The sequence below is a fragment of the Peromyscus californicus genome, unplaced genomic scaffold (genome assembly GCF_007827085.1).
Source record: "Peromyscus californicus insignis strain IS unplaced genomic scaffold, ASM782708v3 Scaffold_9__1_contigs__length_137607984, whole genome shotgun sequence".
NCBI lineage: Eukaryota > Metazoa > Chordata > Mammalia > Rodentia > Cricetidae > Peromyscus > Peromyscus californicus.
Genome location: NW_026294617.1, coordinates 12,499,144 through 12,524,714, shown reverse-complemented (window position 1 = coordinate 12,524,714; position 25,571 = coordinate 12,499,144). Strand labels below are relative to the sequence as shown.

The following is a 25,571-nucleotide window of genomic DNA, read 5'->3' as shown; positions in this document are numbered from 1 at the left end:
ACTCATCAGACCAGCAGGCTTTGTTGCAAACACCCTTACCTGCTCAGACACCTGGCTCACCTTTCAAGAGTTTTCAAAGTCTGGTGTGGTGGTCACTGAATGCCTTTAATCCCAGCACTCGGGAGGCAGAGGACCTCTATGAGTTCAAGGTCAGTCAGAGCTACAGAGTGAGACCCTCAAAAATAAAATAATTAATTTTTAAAAATAGGGCTGGGGAGATGGCTCGGCAGTAAGAGCACTTGTTGCTCTTGCACAGAACTCATGTTCAGTTCCCAGTACCCACATGGCAGCAACTTACGACTACCTGTTAACTCCAGTCCCAGGGGAAGCAACTGTCACTTCTGACCTCCAAGAACACTGCACGGACATACATTCAGGCAAACACTCACACACAAAAATAAATCTCAACGCTTTCCAAATCTATGCTTCTATCTCTCTAATAATTTCATATTTATTTCTGAGTTTTATTTTTATAAATCAGAAAGTTAAAGAATTTAATAACATTTTCATATTACTACCACAGAGATTTAACTTCTACTTTAAAAAGATAATTTTTTGTTTGTTTTCAAGACAAGGTTTCTCTGTGTAGCCCTGGCTGTCCTGGAATTCACTCTGTAGACCAGGCTGTCCTCCAATTCAGAGATCTTCCTGTCTCTGCCTAAGTGCATGCGTCACCTCCACCCCCTGGCTGAGAATTCTTTTCTTTCTTTTTTTTTTTTAAGATACATATGTGTGTATGTGTGTGTGTCTGCCTGTCTGGGGGTGTATGCATATGAGTTCAGGTGCCTGCAGAGGCCAGAAGAGGGTGAGGGATTCCCTGACGCTGGAGCTACAGGTGGTTGTGAGCTGCCCAATGTAAATGTTGATAACAGCAGTAGTGCTCAGCCATTTCTCGAGTCCCTAACCAGAAATTTAGTGAGGTGCAGATGAACATAAGAACTGTAGAACGTGTCTGTCTGTTTGGTCAGGATGGTTCATGCAACCCAGGCTGGCTTTGAGCTACTATGTAGCTGGAGATAAAGTTGAACTCCTGATCATCCTTCCTTTAGCTCCGGAAAGCTGGAAAAACATGCATGCACACCACAGCTGCCTTAAACAGTTACTTTTATTTTCCAAATATCAACATTGTAGCCAACTACTATGAAGTCTTCCTTCTAATTTTCCTAAAAGTATTACTCTTGGTTCTCAAACAACCAGGGCAGATTTTTCTGAAGCCTCTCCTTGAGGCTCCAGGAATTCTTTGGATTTGTGGGTTTGTAGACTTTCTTCAATTTGTGAAGACTGTCCACAATGTCCTCAAAAATACTGAAGCTTTTTTTTTTCTTTTAATCACCTACAATCAGCACACTCACTACTTTGGCAAACAAGAAGTGTGAGTGGGAAATTTGTTAAAACTGTTGTTTTAAGGACTCTCGGATGTCATGTGTACCATCTAACCTCAATGATGCCCTGATTGACATACTATGGCTCAGGTAAGGTGGCCACTGCTTCTGTTCACACTGATAGACAAGTGACCATCTCCCTGAGCTTGTCCTAGGCTCCAGGAGAGTCATGAACTCTGGAAATGTAGTAACAAGAACGGCATTTGTTTTGACCATCAGAACTCAGTCTCCCTTCCTTGTGAACTGCCTCCTGAGGTCTCACTTGTGAGCTCTGCTGCATTTATACTGACACCTTCCAGTGTCAGCTAAGTTCTCCTGGAACACTACTGCTGTGAAATCAAGGGGTTGACTCTTATCCTCAAATAGCTCACAGACAAAGAAACAGGAGGTCTGCAAGCTCTGGACACCTTCCATTTCCTCATCATATCTAAGCAAGAATGAGTCCAAGCAGCTTGCTTTCTCACAGGAAACTGCCTTTTCTAAAAGACCCAATAACTGTGTTCTTGTGAAGCATATGGAGGAGACAGCCTTAGAGTTCAGGTCTTTACTTATTCATCAAGAACAAGACTTTGACATGTTCCCTTCACTCCTTGAAACAGTGACAGGAGTGAAGCAGGAAAACCTTACGGATAAAATCTGAAAGAGTAAGTCACAGAAGTCCTTATGTTCTCTATGTAAATAACGGAAATGCAGGTAGCTTGCATCAGACGAATGACATGAAGCATGTCCAAGCACCCTCTTACCTAGGATTGGAACAAGGTACTCTTTGAGTGTTCACATTGTCACACAAGGGTTCTCCTCCATGGTAGATACCTGTTCGAACATAGATCTAAAACAAAGAAAGGAGGAAAATGTACACTGTATATATAGTGTACATGTACACACACACGCACACATACACACACACACACACACACACACACACACACACACACACACACACACACACACAGAGGCACAGGAACACTCAAGAGAGCCCAGCACTACAAAATTTTAATTTAACTGATGTAAATGAGAGAATCATGTTTTGTTCAGAAGGTTTCTTGGTATAAATTTACAGTCTTCACCCACTAACGATGGGGCCTCCGACCACTAGGAAGTTAACAGCCACAAGCCGACGGCACTATGCATAAAACACAGAGGCCTTCACTTTTCCAAGGTAAGCTGGTGTCAGGTGTTACTTCAAATTCCTGAAGCTAGAGGAACAGTTCCCAAAGATATTAACAGCTCTGTTATGAGATGTCAAGACTTTCACATAGTGGGATTAAATAAAGACTATAAAAAGTCCCACTTTAGGTCAGATCACTGTTTGTAACTGAACAGACTGTACAACTTTTTACTTTAAAAAGCCTACAGTTATGGGTATTACAATTATAGATAGAACCAAAGCTGTGTGAAAGCTGAGGCAGGTATAACTCAAACAGGATTCATGACTCATTTATATTTTCTGAGACTTGTGTTTTTAGTCATCTGAAAAACTACCACAGGTCAATAGTTTATAATGCTTAAATTAGGCTAATACAAAAATGACTTATATAGAGTAAACATCAGCATTTGACCTTACCTTATCAATGTCTCGAATATTTACATTTACATAGGTTGCACAAAGAATTTTGATTCTGAGTGCACTATTTATAACCCAGAGGGATTTTGTAGATGTCTCTCCATTCATATAGGGCGTGGCTGTGGAGATGCGCCTGGAGTATGATGGCATTGTGAAGCTGTCCATCGGCAGCTGAGAGTAAAGGCTTTCCTTGGCCATCAGCATCAAGTTGGGCATCCTCCCGAGCATTATACAGCTTCTTATGTACTGCAAGAGATCGGAGGGAGGGAAGAAGCCATTTCCATAAGGTCCTTCATGCCCAAGACAACATGTAGGAATGCTATGAGCATTTACACAATGATTTCCAAAGGTAATTTTAAAAAGTAAACACAGACCACACTTGCTAGCAGCTGCTTATTTATTAAAGTGGAATTAGTTTCAAAGAGCCTCTGAATATATCTATAAAGTAAAAAACTAGGGTCAACGTTTGACATTGTCATTTTACCCCTAACTGCAAACACTAAACACAAGGATCAGAAATGATCGCTGTAAGGGAAGAGCAGCTTCCTCTGGTAAGCCTGACAGTCCATGTCATACGTCACAATGAAGCCTTTTTCTCAGGGCCAAATACCACACTACTCCCTCCCTGCAATTCCTGAGAAACATCTATTTTACTGAAACAATAAAGCCCCATAAATAAGCTGGTGTGTCACCTACACTGGTAAGCTAGCACGTGGGGAGTGGACGGAGGAAGATGAGGGTTTAAGGTCATTCTTAGCTACGTGGCCAGTTTGAAGCCAGCCTGGGCTATATGAGACCCTGCCTCAAACAAACAAAATTCCAAACAATAAAAATAATAAGTAAACAAGACTCAGAGTTATAGCAATATTAAAAAATGTTAAAATGTACTGGTTTGAGTTGTGAACTAGCAGGATGTGTGTGCAGAGTTCAAGGTCAGGTGGCCTCCTCGATCACTTTCCACTTGATTTTATTGAGAGAGGGTGTCTCCTGAACATGGAGCTGACCAAGGACCAGGCTGGCTGTCCAGAGAACTTCAGGGATCCCTGTCTCCGCCTCCCTAGTGTTGAGATGTCAGACCCAGGTTGTCAAGCCTGGCTCTTACATAGGAGCTAGAGATCCAAACACAGGTCCTCCTCAGACTTGTACTCCAAAGCAACTGATCCATCTCCCCAAGTCCAAGACGAAGATTTTTTAAAAATTACATTTACTTATTAATGTACATGTGTCACAGAGAATGCATGAAGTTCAAAGGAAGTTTAAAGTTGGTTCTCTCTTTGCATCTTGCTGGCCCCCAGGATATGTATTTTTGATCTTTGCTACTCTATACACATCGTAACTCCCAATTCCCCACCTATCAGCAACTGAAGGCCAGTGTCTGTATTATAAAACAGTGACTGGTGTGCACACGCTACTGCTGCTTCTCAAAGGGATTTATTCAGTGGACAGAGAAAGAGGAGAAAGGTCAGTAGTGATCTTAATAGACCAAGATTCTACTTTAACACTGTCCCAATATCATTACTGGGGAGCAGGGAGGTCATGAAATACTTTCTATTTTGTGGTTAGTATAACTGTTTCATCTTCAGACTCTCAAATAATTACAACATTTAAACATAAACATAAATAGAGGGGGGACTGGTTGAAAGCAAGGGAATCAAAGGGAAAACTTACTCATCCATCGACGTACAGTATCTAGTTAATCTGACTGACTAGAGGTGAAGATCTGGGGTCGAAAGGATCAAAACACACAATATACATGCATGTCATAAATGACCACTGCAGGATATAGTTCAGTGGTAGAAGACTCGGCTGACCTTTGTGAGGTCCTAGGTTTAATCTCTGGTAGTGGCAGAAACAAAAGAAACCAAAAAGATACAACTCACAAAGGAAAATGTCATTTCAGTGAAACTCACTATTAGTATGAAGCAAAATTAAAATAAGCTAATAAATAAGCTTACAAATTCTGTTTGCTAATATTAACTATTAATCATCAAAAGTATGTGCTAAGAACATATGCAGCCCTGATGTGGGTACACATTACTCACCTTGTACTGACTCAGAGGATATTTTTCTAGGAAGTATTCATCACAGCCACACACCTTCAGAATGTACTTGCCCTGGTATTCTAAAACACAGAGCTTCAACTGCTCAGAGGATAGCAGCATACTCCGAGTCTTCTTCCTGATGGCTTCCGCAATGACTTGCTCTGGCACACAGTCATGGTTGATCTTCAGGGTGTACTTCTGCTTGTCATTGTTTGGAGAGACGATTACCCAAATCACCACTATGATCTGTCCTGTAACAAGAAAACACTGTTGGATGAATCACTGTGTCCACTTCACTTCTCTGAAGACAAGTTTCGAGACGTTTTCACTCTCTGCTCTTACAACTACAACCAGATGCGATATCTAGTTAACCTGACTAACCAGAGGTGAAGATAGGATGTTTAGTGAATTTGACTAACTAGAGATGAAGATACGATGTCTAGTTAATCTGACTGACCAGAGGTGAGGATACGATGTCTAGTTAACCTGACTGACTAGAGGTGAAGAGACGATGTCTGGTTAACCTGACTAACCAGAGGTGAGGAGACGATGTCTAGTGAACCTGTCTGACTAGAGGTGAGGATACGATGTCTGGTTAACCTGTCTGACTAGAGGTGAGGATACGATGTCTGGTTAACCTGACTGACCAGAAGTGAAGGTACAGTGTCTAGTTAACCTGACTGACCAGAGGTGAAGGTACAGTGTCTAGTTAACCTGACTGACCAGAGGTGAAGGTACAGTGTCTAGTTAACCTGACTGACCAGAGGTGAAGGTACAGTGTCTAGTTAACCTGACTGACCAGAGGTGAAGGTACAGTGTCTGGTTAACCTGACTGACCAGAGGTGAAGGTACAGTGTCTAGTTAACCTGACTGACCAGAGGCGAAGGTACAGTGTCTAGTTAACCTGACTGACCAGTGGTGAGGATACGGAAAGGAAGATTCCTTGTCCCTTTTGCCATTTATTCGCCGACTCCTCCATCTTCGCCCCGCTCTAGCAATGGAGCTCTCTTTACTGACTCTCAAACTTTGGAAGCCCTCTCGAGTCACTCTGTGAAGTGCGTCTCGGCAGATTAAAGTGGAAATGAGCTCGGCCTTGGGTTCTCAGCGATCCCCTAGGTCAGTCAGGAAGGAGCCTAGGAGTTGTGTGACAGTCTGCCAGATGTGAACATTGCCTTTTTCCACCAGACCTTCACCTCTGGTCAGTCAGGTTAACCAGACACTGTACCTTCACCTCTGGTCAGAAAGGTTAACTAGACACTGTACCTTCACCTCTGGTCAGTCGGGTTAACTAGACATCGTCTCCTCACCTCTAGTCAGTCAGGTTAACTAGACACTGTACCTTCACCTCTGGTCAGTTGGGTTAACTAGACACTGTATCTTCACTTCTGGTCAGTCAGGTTAACTAGACATCGTATCCTCACCTCTAGTCAGACAGGTTAACTAGACATCGTACCTTCACCTCTAGTCAGTTAGGTTAACTAGACACTGTACCTTCACTTCTGGTCAGTCGGGTTAACTAGACACTGTATCCTCACCTCTAGTCAGTCAGGTTAACTAGATACTGTATCTTCACCTCTGGTCAGTCAGGTTAACTAGACAATGTACTTTCACTTCTGGTCAGACAGGTTAACTAGATATCGTATCTTTACCTCTAGTCAGGTTAACTAGACATCGCATCTTCACCTGTAGTCAGTCAGGTTAACCAGACATTGTATCTTCACCTCTAGTCAGACAGGTTAACTAGACATCATCTCCTCACCTCTGGTCAGACAAGTTAACTAGACATCGTCTCCTCACCTCTGGTCAGACAGGTTAACTAGACATCGTCTCCTCACCTCTAGTCAGTCAGGTTAACTAGACATTGTCTCCTCACCTCTAGTCAGTCAGGTTAACTGGACACTGTACCTTCACCTCTGGTCAGTCAGGTTAACCAGACACTGTACCTTCACCTCTGGTCAGTCAGGTTAACTAGACATCATACCTTCACCTCTAGTCAGACAGGTTAACTAGACATCATCTCCTCACCTCTGGTCAGACAAGTTAACTAGACATCGTCTCCTCACCTCTGGTCAGACAGGTTAACTAGACATCGTCTCCTCACCTCTAGTCAGTCAGGTTAACTAGACATTGTCTCCTCACCTCTAGTCAGTCAGGTTAACTAGACACTGTACCTTCACCTCTGGTCAGTCAGGTTAACCAGACACTGTACCTTCACCTCTGGTCAGTCAGGTTAACTAGACATCATACCTTCACCTCTAGTCAATCAGTTTAACTAGACATCATATCTTCACCTCTAGTCAGGTTAACTAGACATTGTATCTTTACCTCTAGTCAGTCAGGTTAACTAGACATCGTATCTTTACCTCTAGTTAGTCAGGTTAATAGGACATTGTTTCTGGTTATGGTTAGAGGAACAGAGCACAAACTTCTTGAAACTCATCCTTAGAAAAGCAAAAGACACAGTGATGCGTGACCGTGTCTTCCTGTCACAGGACAGATCATTAAAGTGTCCAAATCTGTGCCTGTTTTTATGAAGTCTTTTCCTTCTTTTTTTGGTGGTGCTGGGGATCAAACCCACACCCATGGCCTTGTATGTGTAAGGCCTAGACAGCAGCTCCTTCTGGTTTTAATTGTTAAAGAAAGATAATCAGCTCTACTTCTGTTCACATTCTGTGCAGCAGTGAATTCCAAACTCAGTTCTTCAGTGTTAGAGAACTGTTCATCACTTAGCACTGACTCTCATGGTCAGCAGTCCTTGCCTTCAAGCTCGACATCCAGCCAGCCAAAAGAAACTGTGCAGAAGAAACCAGCGCAGTGACGAGGAATTTCTCTGCATGGTGACCTCCTTACCTTTATCTAACTTGTTGTAGATGTGCTTTGGCAATTCTGGGGAGGACTCTACATTTGGAGGGTAGACATACATTGCTCTGCTGTGAGGCGAGTTGAGATCCCGCAGATCCACGGCTTCTTTGCAAACATTCAGAATGTTCCTTCGGAAGTCCTGGACTTCTGGATCTTTAACCATATCAAATTCACACACTGGCATGCCAATAACAAAACCTAAAAAATAAAATATTTATGAAGAATGAAGGGCTGATGTGGTTCTTACAGAGAACTGCACACATTTGGAAAAGCCTAAGAGTCAAGAAGTTTCTATAAATTTGTTTTTAAGAGTTGATGAAGCCTTAAGCATTTTAAATATATGTATTTTCTATACATATATTAATATTATAATAGAATCATTATCAACTTTTTTACAGAGTAATAAAACTTCGCTCTAACAGATCTAAGGCCTTCTCCCAATTGTATTTCTTAAGGAAAACCCTACAGAATATCAAAGTGTTACAATATTCTATAGCTCAGTGGTAAAAAAACTACTTTAGATTTTTTAAGAAATCTACTTAAAGATTACAAAGGTATTGATTCAGACAAAGTATCTTAATAATAAAACAAAGAGTAGATGCCAGCTATTTGCAGTTTAGCAATGACAAGGTCAATTAGCTGAAAATTATATCATACCAATTTCTCGATTGAGGATCTTTTCTTCACGGTTGCCTACTGGTTCAATTACTTTTAAAAAGGGTTGAAAAAGCCGAAGGTCACAAAGCCGTCTTGTTTCATCAAAAAATTCTTCCCTTTCTGCTTCTTGGGTAACACTTACGAAAATGTAAGAAGATTCATCTTGCAGAAGCTGATGCAGAGGGTATTTTCTGGCTTCTTTGAACAGTTCATGTTTGATGGTGATTAGTGTAGCCTCACGGAGGCACTCTAAAGTCACTATCATTCCATTGGGGAGTAAACATTCTACTAGGATTCGTGGGGGCATCAAGTGGATGCCCCACAGTTCACCTGACGATGGTCGTGGAGGCATTGTTCCGATCCTCTGCAAACTTTACATAGAAAACCGCTTCACGGACTCAGAGATATGGCTGTCCCCAAACAGGCCCTGGACAAGGAAGAAAACCACCTGTTAGAGAGCAGCAGCTCCTGAGCCGACAATGATGACCACACTGTGAAATGCAGTGGTTCACTTCCTGTTGTCGGAACGATCAGAGCAATGACAACTTACGTGCTTTAATCTAGACGGTTGCTCTAAACTATGCTATAAAGAATTTATTACAGCAGCTACTAGAACAACTTGCATTTAATTAGAGTTAATGAAATTTTTAAAATACTGAATAGACTTTCTTAAGTTGGGTCTCATAAAAAGAGACAATGGAAAGAATGAAAAACCAAGCTGTAACTCAACCAAATGTTCTCATCTCACCAGGTACAGGCCTGCAATCTCAGGTACTCTGGGTGAGGCAGGAGGACTGCAGTTCAAGGCTTGCCTGGAATGTTTCCCAAGACTGTCTCAAGGACAAATCAACACTTAACAGATTGGGGATATGGTGGAGTAGTAGAGCTCTTGCCTGGCATACACAGAGACTGGGTTCTGTCACATCTGTCATTCTTCATCATTTCATGATGCAACAGACTTGTGGTAGAACTTTGAGGTTAACAGATCATCATTTATTTTAAATATAAGTACAGCCCAGAAAAATCCAAATATGTTTCCTTCTCTACTCTTCCCCCGGCACATTTAGTAATGTGAAATTAAGTGGCTTAGTCTTTCTATCTTAATCTTTCTAATTTCCCTTAAATATTTTTTTATTTATTTATTTGTTTGTTTGTTTTGTTTTTGAGACAGGGTTTCTCCGTGTAGCTTTGGAGCCTGTCCTGGATCTCACTCTGTAGACCAGGCTGGCCTCGAACTCACAGAGATCCGCCTGCCTCTGCCTCTCAAGTGCTGGGATTAAAGGTGTGCACCACCATTGCCTGGCTAAATATTTTTTTTTATTATTTAAACCATGTATATGTGTGTACGTCTGTGTGATATGTGCATGTGAATGTAGGTCAGAGGTGACAGATCCCCTTGACCTGGAGTTACAGAGAGTTGTGAGCCACCCGATGTGGGTGCTAGAAATCTAACTTGGTCCTCTGGCAGAGCAGTATGCTCTTAACTCAAGAGCCATCTCTCCAGGCCCCCTATAATTTCCTTTCTATTGGTGGTGGGATTGTTTTTTGTCCAAGTGATATTTTTAGAGTACTCTGAGGTTTGGATTGTCTGAGAAAAAGTCTAAGGTGAAGTAGTCCAGGCTGGTCTTGAATTTGCGATACAGCCAGAACTAGCCTTCCTTGTATTCTAATGCTTCTGCTTCCACCTGCCTGCTGGGGCTTGGGGTATGTGGCATAATGCCTGGCTTCCACTCTGTTTTTAAAGGGTATTTTAACTGCCTGACTTAGGGGCTAGGAAGTGAACTCTTGTTCTCTGCAAGAGCAGCAAGTGTACTTAGATGAAAGTCCACCTCTCTGGCCCCTCACGGGTTTGTTTTGTTTTGGAGACACGGTTTCTTTGTGTAGCCCTTCCTGTCCTGGAACTCGCTCTATAGACCAGGCTAGCCTCTAACTCAGAGATCTGCCTGCCTCTGCTTCCTAAGTGCTGGGATTAAAGGTGTGGACCACCACACCACCCACCCCATTTTATTTTTTAACAGTGATTTAAGTATACTGTCCAAAACAAAATATCAAGGATTTTCCCTGAAGCATGATTAATCTGCACCATCTTTATACTCTTGAGACCGATTGTTTTAGACACTGAAGGAACTATGACTCCGTGTTAGTACAATGTTTCCCTCACTTCTGGCTAAGTAGTTATGATATTTTTAAAACTATTAAGGATTTGAAAGATTCTCCATTTTAGATGACAACAGTTTGGAGGGTTCATTTGGAAGACGCCATTGAAACCCTTAAACTGCACAAGCTCAGAGCCACCAAAACTGCTCAGTGGCTGAAAGTGCTTGCCATGCAGACTGGATGCCCCAGTTCAATCCCTGATCCCACAGACCAACTCCCAGAGCTGTCCTCCGGCCACACTCGTGCCATGCACACATGTGTATCCCCCAACCCCAAACCCCTGAGTCCCACCTTAAGAGAAAACACAAGTTAACTTCCTGCTCTTACACGGTTTCTTTCATTCAGTAAGTGAAATTGGTAAGTCAAGTACCACAAAAGCAAAGCAGGAGATGCAAAATGAAAAAGAAAGTGGAGGGGCTGGAGAGACGGCTCAGCAATTAAGAGCACTGTCTGTTCTTCTTGCAGGGGACCCAGGTTCAGTTCCCAGCCCAGAGAGGCTCATAACCATCTGTAATTCCAGGGGATCGGACTCCCTCCTCTGGCCTCCATGGGCACCAGCCATGCACATAGTGCACAGACATACATTAAGGTGAAGGTGAAATAAAAATTAATAAAGGAAAGTGGAACTATAGAAATGAATGGGAAAAGCCCCAGATATCCTGCTGATGTGGCCACCCTATTGTGTGGCACTTAGTAGCAGCACAAGGTAGCTATAATTGACACTGCTTCTTCACCAAGGGTGTTGGTCCTGTGTTGGGTACCATGTTGGGTACTGGGGAGGTGTCCTAGTTAGGGTTTTATTGCTGTGAAGAGACACCAGGACCATGGCAATTCTTATAAAAGAAACATTTAAGTGGGGCTGGCTTACAGTTCTGAGGTTCAGTCCATTGTCCTCATGGCGGGAAACATGGGAGCATACAGGCAGACATGGTGCTGGAGAAGGAGCTGAGAGTTCTACATCTGGATTGGCAGGCAGCAGTGAGAGAGAGTGACACTAGGCCTGGCTTAAGCATTTGAAACCTCAAAGACCATCCCCAGTGACACACTTCCTCCAGCAAGGCCACACCTCCTAATAGTGCCACTCTCTATGAGCCAATGGGGGCCATTTTTATTCAAACCACCACAGTAGGTGAGGAAGATGAAGACAGATGTCCTTTTCTGCCCCTCAGAAGATGAACTCCAGAGTGTGAAGGTCACTGGTATGTGTGATGGTAATTACACTCAGAATTCCAGGGTAGAAGGAAAGCTACGGTGGGCAGTTTCTATAAACAGAGTGTACCCAGCTGACTCAGTGGAGTTAGGGAAGGAAGGCAACCTACAGAACACAGCACAGAAACAGAGGCGTTACACAGGAAAGGAAGTAAGGGGCATGACACAATTTAGAAACCTGTCACTCCCCGACTCCTCTAACCTACCCTAAGCTCCTTTACTTAGCGTCCGATCCACCTTCATTCTCATTCTCAGTACCCTCGCAGACTACTTCAAAGACCTAAATGGCCTGCCTCCCTTCAGTTCTGCTTACATCCTCTAATTATTGTCTCTCTCCTGCTTCATTTCAATGTGTGCAGGTGCACATGCACCTGGATGGGGGACAGAGGGTGGTGTTGCTGTTGTCCTTGGTTACCCTCCACTTTAGTTTAGAGGGTCTCACACTGACCTAGAGCTCACCAAGTAGGCTAGGCTGGCTGGCCAGCAAACCCCAGGGATTTGCCTGTCAGCGCCTCCTCTCCAGAATATACCAGCATGTGTAGTTTATTGTGGGGTAGTGCTCAAACTCAGCGCCTCCTCTCCAGAATATACCAGCATGTGTAGTTTATTGTGGGGGTAGTGCTCAAACTCAGGTCCTCATGTTGGTGAGGCAAGCACACGGACCCACTCAAGCATTTATCCAGTCCCATGTATTTCCTGTGCTTAAAAAAAAAAATCATGGCCTAGTAAAAAGACCAGACAAATCAAATCCATGTGCACAATTACTGAAGTGACTTAAATGGAGGTTTCAAGTATATATTTAACTCTTCCCCGAAAAGAAAATACCAAATGAGTGAGTACTGACTTTCTGCAAGCATAAAAAAGTTCAAATAGAAACCAAATCAAACCACACTAAAACAGCAGCTGTTTACGGTTCTTTGCTGAATGGTGCTAGAGCCATCGTAACACCCATTTTTATACAATAACCCAGAATTTCATGTTTTCTAGGACTAAAAGAGAAGGCTAACAGGGCAGACAGGTTATTGATTTTATCGCTTACTGTACAATGGTATGGTTATAGGTAACAAACTTCACAGTTTAACTCTCTCTTTTCATGGACAAGAAATGCAATCATAGCCATAAACCCCTTCAGGATTCTGTAAAGTAGGGACTGACTAGCATCACAGAAATAACCACACAGCAGCCAAGACATACTATCTGTTTGACGTTTTCTGCCTTCTTGTGTTCTCATTCAGAACAAAACTGCTAACCCACAAGCTCACATATGGAAGGGCAGAGAAGGCAAAAGGACCTCACAACTAACATTTTCCAGCTATCCTGGCAATGATCCTTTGGGGTATAGGCACTACCTAAACCAAAGATCAGAGATGTAACCATTAGAAATAGACTTTCATTTAAGGAGGCTGCTGGAGATGAAATCCATGGTCCTACACATGTATTCTATCCTTTGCTTTTTGACACAACGTTCTCATTATATACCCCAGGCTGGCCATTAACTCACTATCCAGTCCGAAATGATCCCAAATTCAGTCTTCTTGCCTCAGCCTCCTAAGTATTTGGATTATGGGTAGGTGCTACTACAGACAGGGATACATCACTGAAAAGTCAGAATGTTGTCCGAATGTTGGGACTCTATGTTCATTGTTATACTATGAAGAGGTGTTTTTTAAGGCAAGATCTCATTAGCCTACTCCTCCCACCTCTGTGTCTCACATACCTATATTAGGTCCATGCTATTATGCCCACCTGAAAAACAAAGACAAAAAAGAAAATTGGCTTTCCTTACTTTCTGCTTATGTAAATAAACTGTTCAAATGAAGGTAGTCTTACTTTCTTTTTTTTCCCCCCCAGAGCTGAGGACTGAACCCAGGGCCTTGTGCTTGCTAGGCAAGCGCTCTACCATGGAGCTAAATCCCCAACCCCTTAGTCTTACTTTCTTAGAAGCACGCATATGTAATTCATTCCCTCTCTGCTGACAAGTCACATTCCTCATTATCAAGTTCAGTCATTATGCTGCCTGGCAGCACACAGCAGGCAACGCTCCTGATGCTCGTGAGGACTGGAAGAAGACTGTTTCCAGTACATAATGGTCACTTCTTGGCTAAGGTCAACTCCCTCATCACTGCATCATCTTCTACACTACCAGTCATGTCTAGCTGGATACCACTTTACAATAGCAAAACCAGTACCCAAGTGTAGACTGGGAGTCTATGTAACAGGTGAACACAGCAGAGAGGGTCTGACTTTGGGAATATATGTTTAAAACATGTTTTATTAAAAATCAATTTATCTCTGCATCAGAAAGCCATGAACAATAGGTCAGCTATCTGGAAACATCTACCTGTAAGCTTATCTACATCTATACGGACTGAGTCGGCAGCCTAAGTATTCAACAGCCATAACTTCTGAAGCAAGCACCTTGTATTTTCTGGACCTCTTTTCACACATACAGTAGCTGCTGAAGGTTTTTGAATAATCAGTATGCATTTCTGATTCTTATGTATTGACAAACAAGGTTATATCTTTATTTTTAAATCAATAGGAAAACAGTGTTTAGTTTTATATATTGCATCTCTTTATCTGGTTACTACTAGAAAACAGAAATATACTTTCCAAATCTTTAAATTACCAAGTGAACCTCTGTTCTGACTTAGACCAGAACTAAAGACTCCCTTCACTATAGAAACAATGTGATTCAAACACAGCTTAATAATCAATGGTCTGATCACCCTATTTGAAGATGACTATAGATACTTTGAGTTAATTATTTCTTTTCTTATTGTTACCATAGTCTCTTAAAGGTATTTATTTATACTGCAGCTTTACACACTCTCATTAAAATAATTTATAACCATGCTGAACTTTCCAGGATTTGGGGGATAAGGACACAGAAAACAAAACAAAACAGAGAATAGAAAAAGAAGTAGAAAACTAAACCGTAGAAATTTTTTCAGAGAAAATATCAAGGGCCTGAAGGGAAAGATACAGCAGTAGATGGTAGGAAGAGGCGGAAGACACCTAAGGAGTGGAGTGCTCTAAGAGGCCAGCTGCAGGGGCTGAACAGTATAATTACAAACACATCTCACGCGTGCTGATTTTTGGGAAGCAAGTGTCCTTCAGCACCATGCTCTGAACCCCAGTGCAGGCCTCTAAGATTTCCTTTCTGTAAGAGCCACTGAGCTGGAGCTGGAGCTGGAGCGAGTCCAGAGGGACAGCTGTGATATGCACTAGCTCTGGAAGGATGCTCTATCCACTTCCTTCAGAACGCTGTCCTTCACTGACCTTTACAAGCTGACCATGAGAAAACATGCTTTCAGTGAGACAGAAAGAGCTGTAGAGATCAAGTTCTCATGACAGTATGTAGGAAACTATAAACTCTTTAGGAAGGGTTGCAATTTGTTTTCATATTAAATTCACATTCACAGAACTACAGAAGGCATTATGAAAATATATTTCTGAGATTACTAAAGCAATTAAGTCAAAGGTTTCCTGACATGAGGTCAATTAGGGAGTGTGTGTTGATAAAAATTTTTAAATAAGACAATTAAGATCTAGGTGAGTAGTGTACATAAGATACAGATTTTACAGAGTTTCATGTTGCCCAGGCTGGTTTTGAACTCACTATGCAGCAAACAATGACCCTGAACTGCTGATTCTCCTACCCATCCCCGGGGCTTCTTTGATTACAGAGCACCAGCACATCCAGCTAAAACATAGACTTTAGGACCGTGACTGAACAGGCAGGTTAAAAGATTCTAATGTGATAACAGAAGCAACCACTTCAGAGCCACTAATGAAATACAATTAGTAATGCTAGTTTTAAGTTGTTAGGTAAATCATGAACTTAAAATGCGACTTAAACCCTATCTTGAAATGAGGGGTAGAAAATGTAAATTTTATAGGCCAAACATGTGGCTCAGCATACTTGAGGCTCTGGGTTTGACTCCCAATAAAAGCAAATGCAAGGACAGTAACAACAGCAAAATCAAATTTTAATGTCCTCAGCTAAACTAAGATTTTGTATGGTTTAAGTCAAAAGGAGACTAGACATTACCCCAGCTGAGGGCATAGCTCTGGGGTGTAGTACTTACCTAGCAGGCATGAGGGCCTAGAGTCAATCTCAGTACCCAAAGTAGAAACAGGGAAGGAAGAACAGTCCAGGAAAAGGTTTGAGAAGCGTAATTATGAGCAGAGTGCGGAAAAGACAGAGACTTCATACACAATGCTCTCGTGGTGACGTCACTAAGAGTTTTCTAGGGAGTACTTTTCTCGTCTTCCTAGGACAGTGTTGGGGTTTGAGCATGAAGCGGCTCCCACAGACTCATGCATTTGTACACTTGGCCCTCAGCATGCTGAAGGAAGCAGGTCACTGGCACAGGCCTGGAGGCTTTATAACCTGGCCCACTTCCTGTTTGTGCTCTGCTTCCTGACTGGTGATGCTGTGTGACCAGTGAGCCTCTGGCTCCCATCTATCACCAGGCCTTCCTTCCCTATATGCTATATCTTCTCCACCATGATGGAACTACCAGCCAAAAATAAAATAAACCTTTCTCCCTTAAGCAGCTATTGTCAGGGTATTAGACAAAGCAACAGCAAAAGAAACAAGACAGACAGTTGAGAGAGGACATACTAATTTCACACAGAACTAAGAGCAGCCAGTTAGAGTTTCAGACCAGGATGATGGGATTTGGTAAATTATGATTTCAAAGCACAGAACCCCAAAGAAGAATTAACCTTCCAGTGGAATGACACTGTGATTCTGTTCTTGGTTACTGCTCCAGTTCTCTGAGTCCTTGTGACTGACAGCTCAGTCTATGAACAACACGATGCACTAGCAAGTGGATGCTTCTATGCATTCTTAACTCTCTCTCCAGCCCAACAAATCTTTATTTCAATCACTTACCAGCAGGTTTTCTTGTTGCAAACCAAATTTTCCTTGGCCTGGCAGTATTGTTCAACAGATCAACACTTGTAGAGGTGCAAGGCAAAAGCTAATCAGTCCATAGAAAGTCCAGAGTGATCACAGCTCTGAAATCCTCAAAACCTAGGGCTAATGACCGCGGAATCCACAAGTGCTTTGGAAACCTCTAACTTTTCAAATGGCATTGTTATTCAGCAGAGAGAACAATACACATTACCATGTCCTGTTTAAAGCAGAGGCAACCGTGTTTCTGTTTTAATAGGGCCAGTGTTTCTCAAGCCTCAGTACTACTGATGCTAGAGAGCCCTGCCATCTTGAAGACTTCCTCAGTCAGGGCAGGTTCTTTTTTTCTTTGCTTCATAACTTTCTTCATTAAAAATGATACCCTATTTCTTTATACCATGAGATGAGGACATAATTTAGTCAGTGTTGGGGCTCACATTCGAATACTGCTCCCTTTGGGTCATATGCTCTAGCATCTATATACATTTAAAAAGCATGTCTGTATCTCTGATTAATCTTATGATTTTAATAATGAAAAAAAGACGAGTACAAACCAACCTTATAATGTACCATAAAAGAAATTTGGGTCAGCTATGGGTTTCTCAATTGAACCTATCTATGGCTCTGACTGCTGTGAATGTGTTTACATTCATAGATGTTCGTGGCCTAGTGTGATTCAATAAAGACAGAGCTAGCAACTTTCATCAAAGATTCTAGCAGACACAGTATAGATACCCATTTGTATCTAACCATGTTCCATTAGAAGGTCTTTTTGTTTTGGAACATGCTTTTATTAACATTCCAAATAGTAACAACAGATTCATCTGTACTATCTGCCAGGCAGCCAAAATGATTTGGGGAGAAAAATCAAGGATTGTCAGAAAGCTCCATCATGGCTCACTCTTTCCAACAGTTCCCTATTTCTTGAGGTTGAATAAATAGCAGTGATGGTTTCAGTGCCTGTAATTCCACACCCTCAGAGGAAAAAAAAACGAGAAAAGTACAAATTCACACATCACTGCTCTAAGTGTTTCCCAAAACTAAATGACAACATTTTCTCTTGTACTGTTGTGATCACAGTGTTGATCTGTTGACCAATACTGCCAGGCCAAGGAAAAGGTGTAACTGAATGCTACCAATTTGGTTTGCAACAAAAAAACCTGCTGGTAAGTGATTCAAATAAAGATGTGTTGGGCTGGAGAGTTAGTTAAGAATGCATAGAGCTCTTGCAGAGGAGCTGAGTTTGGTTCCCAACACTCCCTTCACGCAGCTTACAACTACCTGAAATCAAATGCTCTCCTCTGGAGTTCATGAGCACTGGGCTCATGTACACCAACATACACACAAATATACCTGTCATTAAAAATAAAATCTTTTTATTAACTCATTTATTTATTATGTACATGTGTCTTTTGTATACATATCTGGCTGTGAGTGTCTCACAGCCATGTGCATAGAGATCTGAGGACAACCTTGTACTATGTGGGTCTCAGGTACTGAACTCAAGACTGCTAAGCTTGGCAGCAAATGCCTTTACCTGATGAGCCATCTTACCTGTTATAAAAATAAAAAATTTAAAAACAGAAACAAACAAACCAGATTAACTTAAAAATATGGAGTGCTTCTCAAATGTGTCTATCAATCTGACATGGAGAGGACAAGGTCCTTTTCTGCCAAACAATAGCCATCTAATGAACTCACACACAAAATAAACCCAGACCCAAGGGGAGAAATCCTCTTTTTAATTTTATTCACTCCAGGGGGGCAGTCCCTGGTTGTTAGCATTTTGTGAAAAGGCGAGAGTGTCATTCTACACCCCGAGGTAGAGTAGACAAGGGGACTCTGGCTCTCCAAGCAGACCACCCCGTCTTTCACATCAGTGTTCAGCTCCCGGACATTCTGTCGAGTTCTTACCTACCCTGGCTGCTGCTGTCATTTGTGCCAATCCCAATCTCAGCCTTTGTGCTGAACCCGTTTCCTCAGAGGCTGCTGGAGCTGTAACTAAGTACTCTCTCCTCATGCTCATCTATTAACATTTACTAACATTCTTACAAAATGACATGGCAAACGTACAATACACTAAAATTTTATTCACTGACGCTCATCACTTAATGTTTAGTCTTAATCTGCCCATTTCGTATGTCATTATTGACCCAAACCAATGTTTCCCAATCCCAATTCCTAACATAATTGTATAAAGGTCTACTTACATGAACATTCTACTATTTTTAAGACTACAAAACGTGAAATTTTATATTTATTTAGTTATTCTTCACAGTATCAACACTGGACAGAAGACATGAAATGTAACAGAAACTCGAGTTTTAAAGCTGCCTCTTTTCAGGAGCTAGAGAGATGGCTCAGTGGTTAATATCACTTGGCTATTCTTGTATCAAGATTTCAGTTCCCAGGACCCACATAACCCACAGCCACCCTTAACTCCATTTCTGACTTCTTCTACCTCCCCAGGCACCAAGCACACATGTGGTATACATATACATGCAGGCAAAACACTCATATATATAAAAATAAGTCTTTCAAATTTTTTTTTTTTTTTTTTTTTTTTTTTTTTTTTTGGTTTTTCGAGACAGGGTTTCTCTGTGTAGCTTTGCGCCTTTTCCTGGAACTCACTTGGTAGCCCAGGCTGGCCTCGAACTCACAGAGATCCGCCTGGCTCTGCCTCCCGAGTGCTGGGATTAAAGGCGTGCGCCACCACCGCCCGGCTATCTTTCAAATTTTTAAAAGCCAATTTTCATCCACAGGAAGCCTACTATCTTACAAACTTCCTAAATTTCATACATATACATATATATTTATATTCACACACATATATTCATATAAAAGTGTTTAATTGGAGTTATCTTATGTAGGGGACAACGCTCCCTCCAGAACCCATAGGTTTCCAAATAAAAAGTATGGGTATCTCCCTTTGAGTTGTTGGTCAGAAGTGTTCTGGAGAGCCTTAAAGTAACAGAGACCGGTACCAGTATTCTTGGTGGCTCACCAGATCATAATGGTATGCCCTTATTGCTGAAGACACTGCATACTGTGATACAGGACAAGGAGAAATCAAATTAATACTGACAAGGAAGCCTCCTGGCTAGTTCTCAGAATACTGGAAGGTGCTATAGAGGCTCTTGAGAGAGAAAGGTCATTACTAGTCTTACTTAGCTGTGAATCTTGTGACCCACAATAGTGACTAGTGTAGCAAAATATGCCCATGGGTGCAACTGTGGCACAGATGTTAGAGGCATACCAACTGCTTCCAGAATGGACTTGAGGCCTATTCCAGAAGAGAAGATGCAAGTCTAGTCCTGTAAATAAATCCAGCTAAGAAACCACAGCTGGGGAGCTCATACTACCAAGAGGGAAGCTACTACTCTTGTTTTGTTAAATGTACCTACTATCAAACTGCCCTCTAAACTGGTATCTCTCATACCCGTAGATTAGAGCAATTCACAGACCTCTTTAGTGAAGTTTATTTGTGTAGTGGGCAGTGGTTAATGTAGAAATTCACAAAGAGTCAAAATGTAGAGTAAGTGTGCATAGAGTGATCACTCACAAACAAGATATCTATATGATAGAGAGAGCGGAAAGAATGTAAGAGCCAGAGGTCAAAGAGGACCAAAGTGAAACAGTGTCATCTGAACATGATAGGCCAAATGAACTCATGAGCTCACCACAGCTGCGGTGGCCTGCACAAGATCAGGCCAGTCAACATTCTAGAAGAGGGGAGGGGGACTCATAAGCCTCTCTTCTAGTTGAGAAGTTACTGACACTTGATAGCTTCTGGGGGAGGGAAGAGTCAGTTGTCATTAAAGGTGAAGCCCCATAAGTAGACCATGTTCTAACGGATGGCCTCACACTCATGAGTGTATGGGCAGGACAAAATCGACTTAGAAATCTAAAAGAAGAGGACTTGGCTGGGTGAGGTGGTGACACATGCCTTTAATCCCAGCACTCAGGAGACAGAGCCAGGCAGATCTCTGTGAGTTCGAGGCCAGTCTGGTCTACAAAGTGAGTTCCAGGGCAGCCAGGGCTATTCAGAGAAAGCCTGTCTCAAAATCCCACCCCTCCCCCCACAAAACTGAAACTGAGAAGGTTTGGGGTATGGGGTCTGGAAGGAGTATGGGATGAATATGATCAAAATAGACTGTACAGGGGAGAGGGGTCTGGAGAGATAGCTCGGTGGTTAAGAGCACTAGCTGATCTTCCAAAGGACCTGAGTTCAATTCCCAGCACCCACATGGCAGCTCACAACTGTCCTTAACTCTAGTTCCAGAGGATCCAACACCCTCACACAGACATACATGCAGATTAAAAAAAACCCAAAAAATACATTGAATGCATGTATGAAAAATTTCAAGAATTAATAACAATATTATGTTGCTTTCTCTTTTGGTCAAGGTGTGTTGGTAAATACCTGCAATCCCCAAAAGCCAAGGCAGGAGGATCATGAGTTTGAGATGAGACTGAGCTAGAACAATCCAAAATTTCTCTGATAATGTATTCTAATTTAATTGCCTGCCATTTGCCTCCTTTCCTGGCACTGACGAAGATTATCACATTAGTAATGACTTAAAAACTCAACTACAAACAACTATTGACCAACTAGTGACCCACCTTCCATCCTCAGGCATCTCATTAGAGCAGGTGTGATGGGAAGGAGAGAGACTGTCGAGCAAACACCAGACAGCTCCCAACAGTGCCACCAGGAAGGGGACTTACTTTAGTAAGATCCCACAGCCAAGGTGTGAGGAGGAGGTCTATGAACAACAGCAGCCATTAATGTGGAGACTTACAAGGTTAGAATGTAAAAACCACCACCACCATACAATGTGCATGACGAGCAAGGTATTCAGAACACATTTATTTAATTAATCAGAGAACTTGAGTCTTTATTTTCCCTTTCAAATGTTTCCTGATTTTTTTGGACTTATTAAAGTACAATGAACGAATTATCTTGAAATGACCGTTCCTGTATCTTAAAAAAGCAATGAAAATGAGGAACTGGTGGGGCCATCATCAAGCATCAGCACTAGGGTGATGGTTAGAAGGATACTTTCATCTTTACTGGCTGATGCTTCATGTCCTCAGCTGACCAACTGAAACGATCGTTAACCAAACTATAAGTTAAAGTGCTTGCTCATAAAATCTGTCATATGACAAAAATCCTTTCAACAGGCTATTTGCCATACCACTATGCTATTATCCTAGTTCCTTCTCCTATTACGACTCATCAGCAAACTTTGGTTGAAATTAAAATAAGGCACAGAAGATTTAAGATCTTTAAAGGTGATGTTACACTTTCTCTAAGCAGCAGCTAAAGAGTAACTCAAAAAGAGAATGATGCAAAAATTAAAGTGAAGAACTGAAAGTCGCCAGCTTTGACAGGCTGAATGGACAGTGGCAGAGCCTTACACACACACACACCCAATTTAGTAATCACTGGGGTGAGCATGCGATGGACTATCTCGATGGGGTTAAAATCCAGAGAGTATAAACCATGGTGCCTGCAGAAAGAGCACATTCAAACCCCTACTCCTTAACTATAGTATTCAAGCTAAACTGAAACTGTTCAACTTCACTTAGTTAACACTAATGATCTCTATGACCTGACAGATCGTGTGGTATCATTATTATTTGATAATCACACCAATTTCAAAGCACATAGGGGGAAAAAAGGACACATACACACACACAAATACTTTTAAGTATTCCCAATGTTAATTTCCAGAACATGTCTCAATGATAGAGCACTTGCCGAGCAGGCTCAAGGCCCTGGATTCACCCCCCCAGTACCACAAACCAAATGCCTCTTAGAATCAGCTAACTCCAACAGTCTTGGTTTCTTTGTTACAACTGGATCCATACCACCCATCACTAGTCCATCCATAGTAATGCTATCACAAAAGTCCAAACGACAGGGCTATAGTTCCGACTGTGCTTTAGGTTCCACAAAAGCGCAATTCTGAGAACATGAGTCATTAGCCTCAGAGTAGAAAAAAAAAAAAAAAAAAAAAAAAAAAGGAAAAGAAAAACTTTCTTTGGTCAGAATATGAATCTTACTATTGAAACCAACAATTTAGCCTAGAAATTCCTCTTGTGAGTGAGAGGAACAGAATGTTTCTATTCTCTGTCACACACTCCACAACTATGAGAGCTGTCCTCTGTATTGGTGTGTGGTGGCAGGAAGGTGACTTTAGCCTAGCTATTTTCAGTAATGGTCTTTTGTCCTGTCAGGATGTCATCTTTCCAGGACAAAATCCTGGCTCTTCTCCCTATCTGAGCACCTATTACAAAGTTCCCACAATACACTTGCAAAACGTTCTAAAGTTAAACACTGATTTCCACCGAGTTAGATGTTCCCTATTTAGGGACAGATCCGGAAGGGAGCTGCTGGTCAAGCTACTGGTATGGTGCATTCAGCATGTGGGCAGTCCTGCGTCCAGTCCCCGCACCAAGACCAACAAACAACAACAGCTGGGGAAAAAGTAGGCTCGTATTCTACATTTCATTTTAAAGACACCTTCATAAACAAAAAAGGCTTTAAAGGCACTTGGTGTAGCGAAAAGCACAGCTGCATGAGCCCTAAGTGACTGCCCAGTAGAAAGTCAAAGCACCACTTTGGGATGTCCTTTGTCTACGCTGGTTTCTCAAAGGCACTCCGCGGCCAAGCACGCCCCCAGTCTCCAGGCAGAGCTTTCAGCATTCCCATCACCATGTTGTTTGTGTATGTGGTGCTAGAGATGGAGTCCAAAGCTTCACATATGCTAGGTCAGTACTCTGCTGTTGAGCTACATCCCCAGCCCTTAGTACTAGCTTTTTCCATTTTCTCTATTTCTACTAGGCCAGAAAGAGTTCTTATTGGAGAAGTCACCTGTCCCTAATTCAACATGCGTTCCTCAAATAATTCTAAAAGACACTGCTAGATGTTGGGTGTGATAGCATACACCTTTAATCCAGCATTTCGAAGGCAGAGACAAGTAGATCTCTTTGAGTTCAGTCAGTCTAGTCTACAGAGGGCGTTCCAGGCCAGCCAAGGCTACATGTCTCTGTAAGAAGGAACCAGGAGGACCCCGTAACAAAAATAACAAAAACCAAAAATACTGTCAGGCAAAGTGTGTGTGTGTGTGTGGGGGGGGGGTAATGTTTTTATATAGAGTTCTAGCTCTTATTATCTCACAATCCATAAAGCAAAAACATGGTAATTATAGAATAAAGTATATCTGACTATTAACCTTGAAGGTCAACTTGATAGGATTTAGGGTCACCACAGAAACCAACCTGGGGGGGGGGGGGTTTCTAGATTAGATTAACTGACAGGGAAAAACCATGCTACAAGTGCATTCCATGGTCTGGGGTCCCTTCCCAGCCTGAATCAAAAGGAGAAAGTGAGCTGAGCACTAACAATAACCTCTCTCTGCTTCCTGACTGCAGATACAATGGGACCAGCTGCCTCAAGCTACTGTCGCCACGACCTTCCCTCATGATGGACATACACCCTCAACTGTGAGCACAAACAAACCCTTCCCACTCCTGTCAAGTATCTGTGTGTGCACAGACTCATGTTTTCAAAGAAGGAAAAGGCTTTCTGACAGGCAGAGAGTGTACAGGGCTCTTCATCTTAGGCAGGCGGGATAAACTAAGGCAAATAAATCCCTGCAGGCACAGTACTCAGTCTCCCCCTCCCCAGTTCATTTCCAGTGGTGTCACAACAACTGGCTGACTAAAAGTGGCATCTAATTACACAGTTCTCAACTGCAGTACACCAGGACAGGGCACAGACTCAAAGCATCACTAAGCCTTTCCACACTGCCCTTCCTCTTCTCACCACACCCTAGTCTTACTTACAGGAACCAGCCCTCTCCCATCTCTATTCCCATTTGCTGCCATGACAACTGTACTCACTTCCATGTGAGCCCAATGTCTTGTCCAGATAAGCTGCAGAAATGCCTTGCTACATGCAGAAACAAAGCAAGCAGAACCAGTTGACACTTCAAGTGAGAATACTTTGATTCATAGCCATTTAAGGAAAACAGACTTAAGATTAAAAAAAAATATTGTGTGTGTGTGTGTGTGTGTGTGTGTGTGTGTGTGTGTAAGACAGAGAGAGGGAGAGGGAGAGAGAGACTGACTGACTTGCATCTAACTGCAGACACCTACAGAGGGCCCTGCCCCAGACGCTCCTGGAGTTGGAGTTCCTGGTTGGTTGTGTGCCACTTGACATGAGTACTGGGAAGCAAGCTTGGGTCCTGGAGGAGCAGTACATGTTCCTAACCTTTGAGCTATTTCCCCAGCCTGGACTGGCTGCTTTAACAGAGCAGCTTACGAGCCAAGTCTGCATTTCCACTTATCTACGTTTTCCTCAGCAGTTAAAAACAATTTTTAAAAATTTTTTAGTATGGGTGTTTTGCCTGCATGTATGTCTGTGCATCATCTGTGTGCCTGGTCCACAGAGACCATATGAAGGCGGCCAGATTCCCTAAAACTCAAGTTACAGGTGGCTGTGAGCCACCATGTGGTTGATGGGAATCAATCCTCAGCCCTTTGGAAGACCAGCCAGTGCTCTTAACCACTGAGCCATCTCTTCAGTCCCCTTAGGATTTTTAAAACCACTGTAGCTAGGATCCAAGAGCTACATGTAGCCCAGGCTGGCCCTGAACTCCTTATCTTCCTGCCTCTACCTCCCAAGAGCTGGTATTACAGGTGTGTGCCACCATGCCTGGTGAAAAAGATCTCTTCATGTATGTTCCGCTGTGACCTAAGTTTAT

General features: G+C 42.4%; 1 protein-coding gene across 1 annotated transcript in view; it reads right to left on the bottom strand.

Annotated features, from left to right (window-relative positions):
• Positions 1–25,571, bottom strand: part of Pik3ca (phosphatidylinositol-4,5-bisphosphate 3-kinase catalytic subunit alpha) — a 77,260-nt gene that overhangs the window by 31,612 nt on the left and 20,077 nt on the right. Inside the window, exons 2-6 of the mRNA XM_052730169.1 lie at positions 8,508–8,934; positions 7,839–8,048; positions 4,989–5,239; positions 2,947–3,192; positions 2,126–2,211 (exon numbers count right to left, since the gene is read on the bottom strand). Coding sequence (XP_052586129.1) covers positions 2,126–2,211; positions 2,947–3,192; positions 4,989–5,239; positions 7,839–8,048; positions 8,508–8,859 — 1,145 coding nt within the window. The 5' untranslated portion in view covers positions 8,860–8,934. The remainder of the gene's footprint in view (positions 1–2,125; positions 2,212–2,946; positions 3,193–4,988; positions 5,240–7,838; positions 8,049–8,507; positions 8,935–25,571) is intronic.